General features: G+C 40.4%; 1 protein-coding gene across 1 annotated transcript in view; it reads right to left on the bottom strand.

Moving 5' to 3' along the window:
- nell2a (neural EGFL like 2a) overlaps positions 1 to 16075 on the bottom strand; it is a 72170-nt gene that overhangs the window by 53310 nt on the left and 2785 nt on the right. The window contains exons 3-9 of the mRNA XM_067501745.1: positions 9248 to 9398; positions 7700 to 7873; positions 6765 to 6861; positions 3475 to 3547; positions 2541 to 2623; positions 2016 to 2144; positions 480 to 582 (exon numbers count right to left, since the gene is read on the bottom strand). Of these exons, the coding sequence (XP_067357846.1) occupies positions 480 to 582; positions 2016 to 2144; positions 2541 to 2623; positions 3475 to 3547; positions 6765 to 6861; positions 7700 to 7873; positions 9248 to 9398 (810 nt within the window). The remainder of the gene's footprint in view (positions 1 to 479; positions 583 to 2015; positions 2145 to 2540; positions 2624 to 3474; positions 3548 to 6764; positions 6862 to 7699; positions 7874 to 9247; positions 9399 to 16075) is intronic.

The following is a 16075-nucleotide window of genomic DNA, read 5'->3' as shown; positions in this document are numbered from 1 at the left end:
TGATGAGAATGCTAATAAGAGTTCAACTCAAAGTCTTGTTAAAATGCAAAAGAAATAAAATAAAATAAAATATTTATTTAGCAAGACTATACTAGTGCCTAACAGTTTAAAAATTTACTTCAACTTTTCTCGCAGCCCCAACATGTCATAAATACTTTAGTTCACATGCCGTGATCGCAGATTTACTGGCTAATATCTGTGGCCATCTGCCAGAGATCTGTTTCCAAGCCAGCTAGTGAATAGCTGATTGGTCCATGTATATGCAAAAAGATGGACCCTTCTCAAGAGGCATGTTAGGAGGTAGCTTAGCAACACAGCAGAGCCTCGGTCAATTTTCAGGCAGCCCTTGTGGAGGAATGCTGTGTACTCTTAAATCTAGTGATGGTTGGAGGTTGTTTTGCTGTTGTGTGTTTGTGAGCAATTGTATCCATGATGTTAGAAGTGTAGGAGGGTGACGAGGTTAAGGGTACTCCACTCACGCTGGCACTCCTTGCAGCAGGCACCCTTTACGTAGGCAGGTGCTGTGCCCGTTGGGCACTGAGGGGGAGGGCAGGAGATGGCCTCACATTGCACGGTGCCATTCTGGTGGGGAGAGAGAAACACAACACAATGTTGACTGCTGACTGACAGACTGCTGTAGGTCAAAGGATACAGGTAATTCTCCTGCTGCCATTACATCAACAGCAAGAATAAAAACCAAACTGACAATATTTACACGTTAAAATTAATTATTTTTGCAACAATAAAAAAAAAAACTATCCATTTCCATCGTATTGCTATTTCTTCAGCAGAGGCTGTAATTAGCATTGCTGCCGCAGATAAAAACTCTGTCACAGCAACATCTATGAACCTGATCCACATAATTGATAACATCTTAATGCATGACCTTTGAATTTTAAAGGTCACAGCTAATTGCCACACATAAGGTAAGAAACATATCCCATCTAATTCCTTAATTGCAGCATAGGAGCAGCAGCGCAGGGTTCCTGGTGAATGAAGCGATTTCATTGGATGAGTGGGCCGAACAAATCCCTGATGATAATTATCATCTGTCAGGAGCAATTAGGTGCAGTGCACTGAGAGATATGTGATTTCCTATTTTTTGCATGTTGGGTATTGGTGCACGAAGACATCTGATTGGCTGGTTGTTCCAAAGCTGGGCAGACTGACATGGGGTGAAATCTCTTTGCTGATGTGGTACAAGCCCCAGATCTCCAATCGCTTCTAATTCTCTTTCTGGAAATTATTCACACTTTATGCAGCACAAAGTAGACCCTTGAGAAAATCAAGCATTACTAAGCACTGTTGTTGATACAGTATGTCTAATCCTGAGTACTGTGGAGGTTTTCATTACAGTATCTTTTCTCGGGTAACTGGGGCAACCCTCCTCTAAATACAAGGAAATAATGGGAATACGTGCTGCCAACAATGGGGCCACTGCACTCTGTACCTTAACCCCACCCAAACACACACCTGATGAACAGAAGAGCAACACAAAAGCCATTACTTACAATGAGATCAAAGAATATGCGTGTACATGGAGACAAACGCACATGCACTCTAATACATGAAAACAAATAACACAGAGAGATATGGACATCATGAAAAATGCATCTCCTGTCCTCCCTCTTTCTAACACACACGCATCCACACACACGTCCAAAGAGTCACATCTACACACACACACACGGACCCACAGGCATGCATACACAAGCACACAAACTCATATTTACCTACACATTAACACACCTATTTGTTTTATGTTTGACTCAAGTGCCTGTAGACATACAACTACACAAACACAGAGTTCTAAATGAGTTTTTTTCTCTCTCTCTCTCTCACACACACACATGCACGTCCACACACACACACACACACACACACATACACACAATTAAAATTGAATGCCCCCCATTCACTTTATTACGCTAACATACACACCCATTTGCACACCCTGGAGTGCACAAACAACCAATGACACGCACAAAGTTCAGCATGCTTGTGTGAAGCCCCACCATGCACGTGCAGTTCCTGCAGCCATCTGTCCAGCCCTCGTCCTCCCTGTAGACGACCCCCTTGACGCTGCAGGTTCTCTCACAATAGCAGCCATCCAGCCCATTCATCTTCTCCTCCGCCCTGGACAGCTGCTCACGCCAGCCCCCAAAGAACAAAAGGCAAGAAAGAGAGCAGAAGAGAGTTAGACTCGGTGAGTGTCTATATTCAAATGTAGACAGCAGAGTTTCTAAAGCAAACCAGTGGCATCACAAAGGTAAGCCATTAGACATCATTAACATCTTTTAGACGCACAGTCTGTGCATCAGAACAGAAGAGCCTTCAACAATAGCAAACGTCTGATGTTAATATGCCCCTGATCGCCTGTTGCAATGAATGTTCATGACTAAAGCACACTTGGGCATTTTATTCTACAGTACAATATTCAATTCAAAACTGTAATGACATTTGTAATTAAAAAAAAAAAAACAATTATTCTCCAATTGTGGACTAAACCTTTAATTGAGACACACATTCTGTGACATTACCTTGCTGGATGTTTTAGCAAGGATGTCCTGTAGTTCCATGATTTTCTGCACAAGCCCATGGAAATCGTTGCAGGTTGGGCATGCTGAGAAATAAGAGAGGTAAAATGTAATTTAGTACATGAAGGTATTGTTTTCTACCATAATCAATTATTGCAAATTAGGAGTGTTCCAGTTACAGTTCCAGTGACCAATAAAAGATACATTTTAACAGTATTTTGGACAAAAATATACCTCAATAAAACAAAAAAAAGCCCATTTAACCTCACTTTTTAAAATTACTGTCTATAGCATAAACAGTATGTTTTATGGAAAATTAAAAATGTATTCATAGGTGTCCTTACTGCTGGAGGATTTTTACTGGGAGGACATTTACTGTAAACCACAGCAAGTAGTGTCTAATGGCAACTTCTAGATGCTTTGGGACATTCGATCTGTGTGAAATTCATATTGAAGCGTGAGATGTTTTTGTGTTTTTTCCTGTTAGCAGGAGAAGCAGTGAGCCTGCAACAAACTGCACAGCTACCCTTATGGAAATGGAATATAGAAGAGTGTCACTCACATAAACTTATAATGAAATCATGATTACTGCTTTGCCACCAAACAGTTGATGTGAATCCAAATAAATTTTTACGAAGATCATTCTGTCCGACACAGCAAAAATATATCCTTACACAGGAAGGACTATGGGAATTTCCTCTTTTTCTGACTGACTTTTTGCAAAACATTAACCGAAGTTTAAGTGAAAGAAAATTGTTTCTCAGTTGCTAAGCTGTTTAATCCAGTGAGTATAGAGAATATTAAAAAAAAGGGGGGGGAAAAAAGTGCAGTCAAGTGTCTAGCAAAATAAGCACCAGAGGTGATTTAAATTGAATTAAACACTGAGAGAAATGCTTCATTACACTTAAAAAAGTGTTAATCAAGCGACTGCACTCACTTCTGTTCAGATCTGGACACTGTGAGATGTAACCCTGTGGCATCACCAGGATCTCCACATCTTGCATCACTCCCTGCATGCACAGACACACAAAAGGTGTTTTGATTGAGGAGAATAACAACTTACAGAAAGCAGACAGGCAATGAAGCATGTTAATATATATTAAGTGGATAAAGACCCAGAGGTCTAAGCTTGCTCATAGTGCATTTCACACATGAGATAACATAGACCACTCTCCCTCCACTCCCCCCAAACATGCAGGAAATGCACACACAAAGCTCATAGCCTTGTTTATGAAAGCCTTGTTACAAACACAGTAAAACAGCAGTAAATCTGAGAGGCCGGTGCAAATTTAATCTCCAATCTGTAGAGTGAGAAACAGAGTATTTAGTTGTGAGCTTATGTCTCCTAGGTTGTTGTTTGGATGAATCATCTCATAACCGGACAGCAACAGGAAGTTAAGTGACCCAATGATGTGGGAGTTTTAGTAGGTAGATGGAATTTTTATTTTCTCCTCCAATCTTCGATGATAGGCATAAATAGCAGATACAGATTCAATTTGATTCATAAGTCCCAACCAACCTCTTCGTCCTGTGTCCAAACCCCAAACACATACATACACACAGATATAAACAGAGATGTTCTGTCGCCATGGTAACCCGGTTCATTTCATTTCTCGAGTGCATTTATATCCCTTACGGAAGTGAAGCAGTAGAACTTAAGAGAAATTGTTTTTTAAATTGCCATGCCACTTCAATTTACTGGCCATAAATTTTAAATTCTGCAGAAATTATTGCTGATTTTATGCAGCAATGTGCTGAAATGGAGGTAGATAAGAGTTGTGCCTCTCAAAGCTTTAATGAAACCATAAAGTTATACATTTATCTGGCGGCATCATACACGTTTCCCATCGTGCCTCTACAGGAAGTGCAGAAAATGCTACCCGTGGTGCTAAGCTGCACAGCATCAACACAGACACCTCTCACTTTTATTTTTAAATTAAACTTTTTCACCAGTTCAATTTAGAAGCTAAGACTACTTCATGCAATGCAGCCACAGGTTGACAATCAGTGACTGAACAACTCCTAACAGGCATTTTGTAAAACAATCCTATGCGTTTTGCTTCATTCCAAAATAGGCTTTAACAACCAGTATAAAGTACATAACTTTCTGAGAAAGGTCAGAATGCACATGGCTTTTAAAATCATTTTCAAGACATTAACGTTAAAATAAAAATATACATTTTAAAATACTGTCGTAATCTTGGGGCTTTTGTGAAAAGTGGGAGTGGGCTGCCACCCCCCCCCCCCCCCCCCCCCCCCCAGTACCCCCAACTGCCTCTATCCTTTCTGCGGTTATGGTCCTGCTCCTGGATGATTTATAATTCCAACAGCTCCTTATTTTTATTTGAATATTTGTAATTTAGAATGGGCCTATGCAGTACCTCTTGTTCAGTTCTGCATGAAACAGTTTGTTCTTCCTCCTGTATGTCCCGTCTGTCCACTCTGTTCCTACTGGCAAGCTTGTAAATGCCTGCCAATCGGCCGAGAAAAGCAGTTGATGCAATATAATAGCATGTGGGCACGCCATGTTCTTGTGAGCGTGTGGATCCAACACAGAGGTCCGTTTATGCACTGACAATGTTTGCACATAGAATTGTCAGCAACGTTTTGAGAGGGTCCAGAGAAAGACACTGGAAGACCGCGGAAAGGCCTCACAACAGAGTCAACAGAGACAAAACGTTTTGTGTGATTTCTTCTTCATAGGTCTAAGAACTATGGAGTAGTTATCACAACAGTTATGTTACGACTAAAATTGAAAGAAAAAAGTTGAATTTACTTTGCACTAGCATGTAAAAAAGGAGACCCTGTTATTGCTTCACTGCAGCACGCATGCAGTAAACACGTGGGATGTTGATGGTTGCCCCATTTGCTCAAGAAATCAGTGACAAATAGCAAGTACCAGAGCTGGGGGCTGGGGCTGGGGGCTGGGGCTGGGGCTGGGGCCAACTATTGATTTTTATAAAAAATTAAAAAAATCATAAGAAGATATACCCTACTAAGAAAAAAGCATGTGTATTATTTGTTACTAAAATACAACTTGTTTTTCATGTTTCAACAGGTGCCGTGTCTTGCTACACTTAGAGTTGCCTACATTAAAAGCTAATTGTTTTCAGCCTATTTAAATTAGGATGCACAACAACTTGCTGCATTAGTATACAAATCAACTACAAACAACATATCAATGATAAAATTTAGAAATTGCTTCACTAAATAAGTCGGAAACAATGTGTGCAGTGTTGTGAAGCATAGTGATTAAAATCGTTACAATTAATGCTAAGGCTGTAATTTTCTCATCTTCAGCCGACACCCACATACCGATATTGACTGTGTGTGTGCGTGCGCCTGTGTGTGTCTACGCGTGTACTAATGAACCAGTGTATTTTAAAAGTACACCTCATTTCCTAGCAACCAATCAAATCTTCAGTGAGTGGTGAGAAGAGATGCTGCTACTTGACAAGATTAGTGGGTGACCTCCATGGCTTCTTTCATCTACCAATTAACAAAAAGGAAATTCAACAGCCAGGGCACAATGTGTAAAGCATTAAAATACACTCAAACACACAGCACACACACACGCACACACATGCACACCACTACCACCTTACAATGAGCCAGTCACTGGCAGACTGATTAAAATAGTTACAGTAGCTGGTAAGCTAAGACATTTTGCCCCAACATGTCTTCCCAGGTGGGAAATTTTGGAGCGCAGTCCAGTCTGGGAAAGGCAATATATGTCTCCCTGTCTGATAAACATTACTACAGACTGAGCTTAATGAGCATAGTCCAGAGGCTATTTAATGATTTCTTCCAAATCAGCGTTGCGGGGGTTGCTGAGATAATTGCACTGGGCTTAGCTAAGGGAGAGGGAACAAACAATGACAGAAAAAGTCCTAGGGTAGGCAGAGCAATCCTCAAATTAAAACGGTAAGCCATGAGAAATGCACACAATTAAATCCAACAAGTATAATAAATAAAACCAAACAAGCTAAACAAAGAAGAAGAAGATACAATATAAAGCAAGATTGATTAAGAAGAGAAAAGCTGGTGAAGCAGCTGAGATGAATTACTTATTCTTGCCATTCTGAATCATTTGTCAATCCATCCTCCGATTTTTGTCGCTGCTTATTCTGCTGAGGGTTCTGAATAATTTGTGTCTCACTAATGTCACAGCTTGGAACAGGCATAAACATTCATATTCTGAAAAGAAAAGATAGCAGCTGCGCTAACCTTGAAGAAGCCATGAGCAGCATTTCTCTGTCCCAGCCAGAAAGAAGCATCCTCAGGTATGTCCATGTATGGGGCTTCCACCACCCGCTCATAGATTCTGTAAAACACATACATAGTAGTTTTAATAATCCCTGCAAGTTGTCAGTTAGGTTCACATAAAATTTTATTTACACGGTTATTAACTAATTCAGAATACCCCCCACCCCTCACCCACACAAAGCCAAAATGCAGACCATGCCCTTTTAAATCCTCCTAACTCTTCTCCAGAGGAGGGTATAGGTAGCCACATGATTTGTGCTCCACACATGGTGTCACCGTCTGCTTCTTTTATTGTGCCAAGGAGAATCCTCACAAAACTGTAACACCCGTTTCATACATTAGTTGCATGTGTATTGCAAGTCTGCTCTGAATCTGTTGTGGCCCAACGTACGACCCTTTCATGGGATTGAGCTGATGGAGGTTAATCTCTAGATAGAAGCATCAGCAAAGACTGCAGTCTGTGGTGTGGTTCCATTCAACTAATAAACCCAACTTCAGTTTACTCAATAATAACCAAATAATTGCTAAGTTTCAGTTTCACCATTGACTTTACAGTGTTTACAAATGCTCTCACCCACAATTATTTTTATATCCTTGAAAGAGGGGCCCAGTCACCAAAGACGGGCTGCCTCCATCCCTCCTTAAACTCTGACAGAGAAGTGAAGGAAGGTTTGCTTATGTGTGTTGACCCATACTGATCTTAGTCGAGTATAAAATACCAGGCTGTAATTCCTAAGTAGCTTCTCACTGACTATATCTATCTATCTATCTATCTCTATATATATATTTATAAAATCTATTTTGCCAAGATAATTTCCACTTGTCATTCTTTTAAAATAAAAGCTGACTTTGATCCGTCAAACCTGCAAAGTACAGATTAATTCCCAACATCTCACCTGTTGCAGTCGACGTGAAGTATAACATGAGATGCACTGATGGCCACAGAGACCTTGTGCCACTGGTCATCGGCCAGGCTGTAAGGGAACACCTCAGTGTGTGCCTGTTGGCCTTTTGTACGATAGTGAAGACGCACCTCGCTGCGCTGGCCGCTGCTCTCCAACTCCAGGAACCTGCAGAACAAAACAACCAAGAACCTGCTTGTAATAACAACCAGACAATGACAATGTCACTGGAAATTTGTACAGTATGTCTGGGCGCATTAAAGCCCCATGACTGGAAGCAAATCTTAATTTCTGTTCACACAAAAGCGTGTAAGCATCACCAAAGTGCCTAAACCCGGGGCTCCTCTCAGCACAGTGCTGAGAAATAAACATGTCACTCAATTCCAAGCAGTGCACTCACATCTCCACAGATTTGCAGCAGCATTTAGAATTTAATCACATCAGTAGTCAGGCATAATGGTTCTATATGGCTATTAAGTGCAACATCAGCAACACATAACAATGGGCCACATGTAGAGGTTCAACTATTTACATTGGAATATTAGTATTCTAGCAGAATCCACTTCTCCACACCGCTGAGATTCACCAGGGTTAGTGACATTAAGGGAAAGCGCTACAACCGATACATACTCATCACCTCTGCCTTTAAAGACAGACTTATTTCAACTACAGTCATTTGCTGGAAACATTATTCAAAAGAAAAATAGACATGCACGCAAGTGTAGCAATGAAATTGATTTATCTGCAAGCACATCTAATAGATTTACTCCCCCCTGACCATGCATGCCCATTTATCCTGGCTCCATAAATGTTCTAGCAAACTAATCTGAAGCTGAATTAGTCCTTGCCACATTTCCAAATGAAACCATGCAGCACGGCTTTGTTGCATATGAATGACTGGGAAAGCTAATCATCAGCAGAGAAAGTCATTAACATCTCTGTGAGCTCTCTTCTCAGGACTGACTTTATTGTACAAACTGTTCAATCAACACATTATGAGCAATTCAGATTGTTGTTAAGATGGCTCAGCTACCACAAACTAATGGAAAACATTAGCATGCTAACTGCAGATAGTGTCTCATCAGTTTTCAATTCACGATTACAGACTCAATGTTTGGATCGTTGATGGACTGTGAATAATATGTTGGCATAGAGGGTGATTTGCTTTCGACTGTCGACTGTCGTGTAAAACATCGAAATGCTCGTCAAAAGAAAATATTCAGGTTTCAATTGACGTGTTACAAACTGCTGATGTGGGAAAACCGATACTAAATTTAGAAAACTTCAATTATGAAGGGTCTTTAAAAACAGCTTTACTTCCCTCCATGTGACATGTTGAGCTTTTCATCTCCCACAGCTAAAATATGCATCACAGTTTAAATCATTTGTCTTGTAATTTTCACCAGTTGATTGGTTTTACTGCAAATTCATGTCAATCACAATGAAAATACGGTTATATTTTAAATGTATGACATGAGACTTTCTGCCTATTATAAAACATATTCTAAACATATTATAATATTAAGTGTGAACTGATCGTACCTATGCTCAGAATGGTGGATGGAGAGGATGACCCCAGAGTTGAGGTGATCCTGTTTTAGGGTCACCAGGACAGTAAACTCATTCTTGCCTCTCAGCTTCTGCACCATTTGCTCTGAGACCTCAACAGGAGCCTTCACTTCCCTGGAAGAACCTGAATGAAGACAGAAATATAAAAAAATTAATTATACCATTAAAAGCAACTTTTTGCTAAATATTGTGGAGTCAGGATAATGTTGCTGAAAAGCTGAAGTTGTGGTTGTATGAGGCTACATGTGAAGGCCATACTTAAACAGTTATTTTATCATATTTATTAACCAAGTTATTAGAAGAAGATTTCCTGTAAAAAACTAGAGAACATTCAGTTGGGATTTCACAGGCTTTAAATATTTGATGTATTCACACAATCTGTGGACAAATTTGAATTCATAAATGAAAAATCAACACTGAACCCACTTGCTGGCATAAAACATTTATTGGAAATGTTCCACATTTCCTTATATTTTATAGTGAATATTTGATAGGATGACATATTCCACAGAGATACGACTACGTGCGTTGTTCATTAAAGCTGTTGGATTTATTTTATTCTGTTTTTCAAATGTCCTTATCCTTTTGACCTCAAACCTGTTTTGATATTTAGATTAGGCTTGTATTACCTTGAAACATCTTAAAACAATGATGAGGATGTTTCTCAAGTTAAGACACTGGGAACCTGGCCAGCAGCCATTTTGAAGCTTAAGTGCTTTCAAGATGAGATCTGGTCATTAACCGTGCAACAAAACCTAAAGTCATCCACATACTAACATCATCAGATAACAACCTAATGCCACAGAATATGTGAGCTTGTATGAGGATCTTCAAATCTGATCTATTAAACAAACAGTCCTTGGCTTGGATGGGAGGATAGCAGGGTATTTTCTCTGTAGTTACCTCATGAGCTCCACTTCCCACCAATGTGCCCCCTACCTCCTCTCCAACCCTACACAGACGACTATGCCACTTTAATGGAGGCATCAATAAATGATGACGTTTCTCAGAAGCAATCACATCAAAGAGTTCACTTCCAGCTACGGGATGCATGCAAGATGTCCTGGCACACTTAAGCGCTCCAGGAAGCTTGCATGGCAGCTTTTCCTAAGTGTATTAACATTACTTCCAGCTGGTGGGATTAGCCAATTAACACAACGCAAGGTCAAACAGCAAGTAACACCACGATGGAGACTGGCATACTCATTGCTTATAAAGGAAACAATGACAACATGCTCACAGGATGAGCCTGTAGTCATACTTCTCTTCTTATGCTTTCAGTGTGCACTTAATGGGCTAACATGACCCTTTTCTTATATAGACTTTTAAAGCCCTTTAGGGACATATTTTGAGCCATTTGTGACTAACAAAAATGCTCACTATATTTGTCCCTCGGCCGAAGAGATGCACAGGACACAGCCTCATGCATTTCACATTGCCTGTAGAGTATCATTCCAGTGTCATTGGCTGAGGTGGGACAGATGGCCCAATGACTGTAACAGTTCTGCCTAGCAGTAATCGGCTGCCATCAAAAGATAATAGCCAAATCCAAATGACCACTGTTGACAATAATCTCAGGAATAATTTTTGTTTTGATCCAAATTATTTAGCTATAAGAAAAAGCTACTGGTTATGATTTATCTGAGAAAAATGCTCTATGTAGTTTATTGATCATCAGGTCAAGCTAAACTGGATTTGCAATACTATGACAAAATGCACTGGTCAGGCTGTTGCCATGGCATGTTTTGAACGGTGAGTACAATGACATTTTAATCACGGGCAAAATGAGCGCAGTGGGAGCAGGTGTCAGGGGCGGGGTCTACACTGAGAGAAGGTTCATGAGGCAGGGGGGATGGTGAGGATTGAGGAACCTCTTCTACTGGGCAGCTCCACAGCTTGGCTGCCATGACCTCTCTATAGTTTGAGTGAAAGAGGCTGTTTTAAAGTGGACTGTGGGGGATTGGAGGGCAGGAGGCTTCATCTTATTTGGATAGAGTGATGAAGCTGAACACTTTTAGCAGGTACTAAAACAGAGATTAAAGCAACTATACATAGCATCTCTGCATTCCTAAAAGCGTTTATGAAAAACATGCAGATGAATTTGTGCTGAGAAGAGAAGCTTTTCTTTCTGCCAAATCCATGTGGCCCTGCCGATGGGAGCTTTTGGTCGATTATCTATTGGCAGGCGCCTGGATAGGGCAGCACCTGCTCCTAACGACCACTCTGATGTAAGGTACTGACACAAAATAGCTTGAAAATGATGATCTAGTGCATAAAATTCCAATCAGCACATTTTCAGCCCAATAACACAGCTCATGTCATCTAACCTATTTGCTGACAGGCTATGAGGTCCACCTGATTGTGAGAAAACTGTTATCGAGACATACGGTGTTTGTCAGCTGACTAGCGATCTCCAAAAGCCTCCGGCTCAATAGCATCCGTTGGAAGTGCAGCTTTGGGCTACAGTCTAATCTTATCTCCTGGGTACATTGTGCTTTAGTGGTTACACTCAGGCCATGATTTCCATCCCTCAGCTTCACTTCTAATCTTACATTGTCTAATGTGGTCTTATTTTGGCTGACCCATAGCATCAACACAGCTGAAATCTCCCCCATACTTCCATCCCTGCATTCTCATGGAAGTATATTGGCAGTGCTGCATCAATCACTTTCTCACACATTTAGCATTTAGAACAGGTGCCCCACAGCACAGCATGAGAGTCCAGATATACACAGCTTTGCCACAATCCTTTTCTCACACACTTCTATCAATTCTACCAGTATTTACAAAATAGCTGCTTTTGTACTGGAAACTGGTGTAATTTCCAGTTAAAAGGACACACTCTGAAGTATATTGTTATGTTCATTACATTTTTGGCTTCTAATTTAATTAATTCCCTGAGGAAATTGTGACTAAAAACAGTATTACTGATACTAGATAAGAAGATCATAGCCACATGTGTGTGTGTGTGTGTGTGTGTGTGTGTGTGTGTGTGTGTGTGTGTGTGTGTGTGTGTGTGTGTGTGTGTGTGTGTGTGAATAATGAGGACTTTCATTCGGTAGTCTCCGGTGGATTGCTAGAACAAAATAACACCTCCTACATCTTTGCAACAACTCTTCAACAACATTTTGCAAATAAGCCATCTCTCCACCATTTAAGAGTGAGCAAGCCGTGAGATGTGATAAACACATAAAGCCATGAGGGGTCAGAATAAACACTGTGATCCAATCAGCACAGGAAGAACACAATACCAGGATAAAGCGAGTAAAATGTACTATTTTTGTATTGCATAATGTTTTCTATTTGAAAAAAAAATGACAGAACATATTTCAAACAACACATTTTATCTGCCGGCCTGAGCAGAGAGGGATACGTGTGGGAGGGTTAGGCAAGCAAAATATCTCTCCGGAGGGATTAGAGTAATGATAAAATCTCTACCGGCAGCAAACTCCAAACCCTTCATTACTGTCAGCGCCCATGCATATGCTTTTGTGAGCACATGCGCATACGCAAACAGGTGTGGAAGGCAACACATACAGAGTAACAGAAACAAAATAACACAGACACTTTGGCTAGCCTACCGCTCCACACAAACATTCAGTACAAAGAGAGATGGCTGCAGACATGTGGTCCACCACAAAGACGAATGCATACATACACAAAGGCACACACAGACCACACAAAGCTGGTTGTTACAGCTCCTGAATATTCCACCGCGCTCAGTCAATCTGCATTCACTTCCCCATCTCCCCCCACTGTGCCTCCACTCTCCTGGAACAAATACTAAACCGAGCCAAGGGCACCTCCAGGGCTGCTTTGGCCAGCAATTTCAGCCCAATTCTCAGATCGTCTCGTCAGCTCGGCCTGTCTGACATTGACACATACACAGAGCTAATGACAGCCTTCCAGCCACCCAACTGTATAACGGCCCTACGGGGGGATAGAAAATTCTCTTTCTCTCTATGGTCACTGGTGCTCTTGAATGAAACTTGCGATCAGGTTCACCTCAGAAGTCAGCAAGTAAAACAGACTTTGACCACAGGGAGATAATATCAGTCAACAGTTTGGAAAGGTTGAATACGTTTCTGGATGATGAACCCAGCAAAAAAACGACAGCGTATATCGAGTAGAATAATAATAAGATCCAGGCGGACAAGGATATGAAGTGCTGACAAAGCAAAACTATCTGACATAATTCAAGTAAATGTCCCCTGCCCTGTCCTGATTTTGACATTTTGACTTTGTTTGGGTTATTTTTAAATACATACTAAAACATTTTGCAACTTCAGGATCCAGATTATTTTGTCACTGACTGCTATAACCTCTTCTACAAAAGGTAAAAACAATCTGTCGTGCTTTACATCTATTTTAATACGTCAAATGTTTACTTCTTGAAACAAAGCAGAATAAGCTTGAGTGCCACACTATAATGCCAAGAAAAAATATTTCATTTTAGAAAATCGTTAAGGCAAATCAGTTATATTTATGTAGTGGCAAATCACAACATAAGTCATCAAGGCACTTTACAAAGTAAGGTCAAACCTTTCAGAGTTAGAGAGCAATAAGCCTCCACACTCATTACAGCTTTATGTCTATCTTTATCCCAGTAAAGTACTTATTGTACATACAGTACCTGTATGCATATTGAATCAATTATTGACACTTATCATTTCTCTTGTCCTTGCTGGCTGCAAATATCTATTCAGCAGTCCAAAATCTGCAGCCTTCATTACATGTGAACATATTTGGGTTCAGTACACTGTATAATAATGTAAGGCTTTAGCAGTCTGTGTTATACAAATCTTTATTGTATTGAGTATTTTCCAGACTTTAGTACAGTATACCCACTTCATGGTATTGTCCCTCTGCTGTGACCGAGCAAGGAAAGACTGCAGAGGTAGAAAGAGGGAATTTACTTAAAAAAACAAAAAAAGAGTAACTTGGGAAGAAAATGCAACTGATCTCTTGAGGTTTGCTACTGAAAAAGCCTCATATTAGCTTCAGCTAAACTTTAGACTGCATTTTTACATATTACAGATTGCGGATTTTGTTCTACGTCCATTAAATTTAAATCACCTTAAGAAGTGATCTCTTTGAAGTCAGTATGGACGGGAGAAACAAAAAGAGCCACGAATAATCCTTTTATTGCACATACGGGCATGACAGGGTTGTTTTCATACTGCAAAATGTGCCTCCATGAAAAACCTCCATATCCTATTTCAAGGTTTTTAAGTACTTTCTTTTTTGAGCAACTTAACTTGAATTTTTAGACTGTTACTGCTAAGTTGTTATGGCTGACACAGCTTGTTTTGGAGGAAGCAGTCTAAGTGAAAACCACAGTGATGTCAATAGCTTTATCTTAGCTGGGGTTAGGAAAATGCAAATGTTACTGAAAACCTTTTTTTTACAACCTGGCGGCTTGGAAAATGAAAGCCGTGGGCATCTGCAGGCAGTTGGGGTCTTACAGACATTAACGAGTAGAATTATGGGAAGTATTTCTGGATTTTGACCATTATTAAGAATAAAAACTCAGAATGTCTCAGGCTCCGTTGCTCTGATCCTGAATGCAGTTTTTTTTCGCCCACAGGAAATCATTCAATTTATGGAGGTGCAATACCAAATTATTAAGTTTAACATCCTTTAACCATGTTAAAGGATAAAGTTTTGTGCTAGTTTTAAAAGTTATCAAGTGTTTTCTGTTGATTTCACTTAATTGATTTTTTTTTCCAAGAAGAGTTTTTTATATCATACGTCAAGACCTTCATTGAAACAGCTGTAAGGTGCTGGTGAAAAAAAGGACCATAGATAAGTTGAATGATTGTTACACTAACCTATTTTGTCAGTGTTAATTACATTATTGATTGCTGTAGGTAAAATCCTATCTGTCTTTCCTTCCTTTAAAGTGTTTGGTTTGCTAAAGAATTGCCCCTTCAACCTACTCAATACAATTTTGCAGACTACAGAAGCTGCTCGGCTGCTCAGCAGCTTCAATCTGGGCTTTACAGCTGAAAGACAAAGCAGTACACTGCATTAGATGCTTATATCTACACACACATAAATGCGAAAAAACTCTCATTCATGCAATCTCCCTTTGTCCGCCTTTGCACAAGCAAAAGAAAACACACAAAGTTCCTGCATTATAGATGAGTCTCCTCCATCCTGTTACACTTCAGTGTCTCTGAAGTCAGGGACGTAATCACCAGAACATACACAGAAACACCTCACTTTCAGTATTCAAACAGTCTGTGGAAGAACATGCTTCTGAGACAGCAGGATTCTCTCTCTCTCTCTCACACACACACACACACACACACAGATACAATTAAAGGGGAGTCCTGCACTGCAGCTGAAAAGATGCTTCTAGCAATTGTGCTGTTTACACTTTGAATGAGTTTGGTTGGTATGGTTGTAGCCATAGATGGAGAGTGTGTGGGTTTACGTGTGTTGGGGGAGGGGAATGCCTCTGGGTGTGGCCCCTGCGCTTGTTTAGATATCTAGATGTGAATAATGTGATAATTGTGCCGCGTAGCTGAGGATCACCTGGCATCAGGATGGGAGGAGTGTAGCCTAGAGATTTTGCTCCGTCTGTCTTAAGCCTGTCCCTGAGGTCCACCTCACCTAATGGCATGCAATGTAGCACTGGCAGCTACCTTCAAAAGCATCAGCAGGGGTGCACTAAACAGCGCACGCACACGCACACGCACACACACACACACACACACACACACACACACCCCTACCTCACCTCCTCCTTTCTCAGAAACAAAAAAAAACATGCTTTGGTACAAATACAAAGATATA

This window comes from Channa argus, chromosome 4, assembly GCF_033026475.1.
Source record: "Channa argus isolate prfri chromosome 4, Channa argus male v1.0, whole genome shotgun sequence".
In the NCBI taxonomy this organism is placed as follows: Eukaryota; Metazoa; Chordata; class Actinopteri; order Anabantiformes; family Channidae; genus Channa; species Channa argus.
Note: the sequence above shows the minus strand (reverse complement) of the source record. Positions and strands in the feature narration are given on the sequence as shown.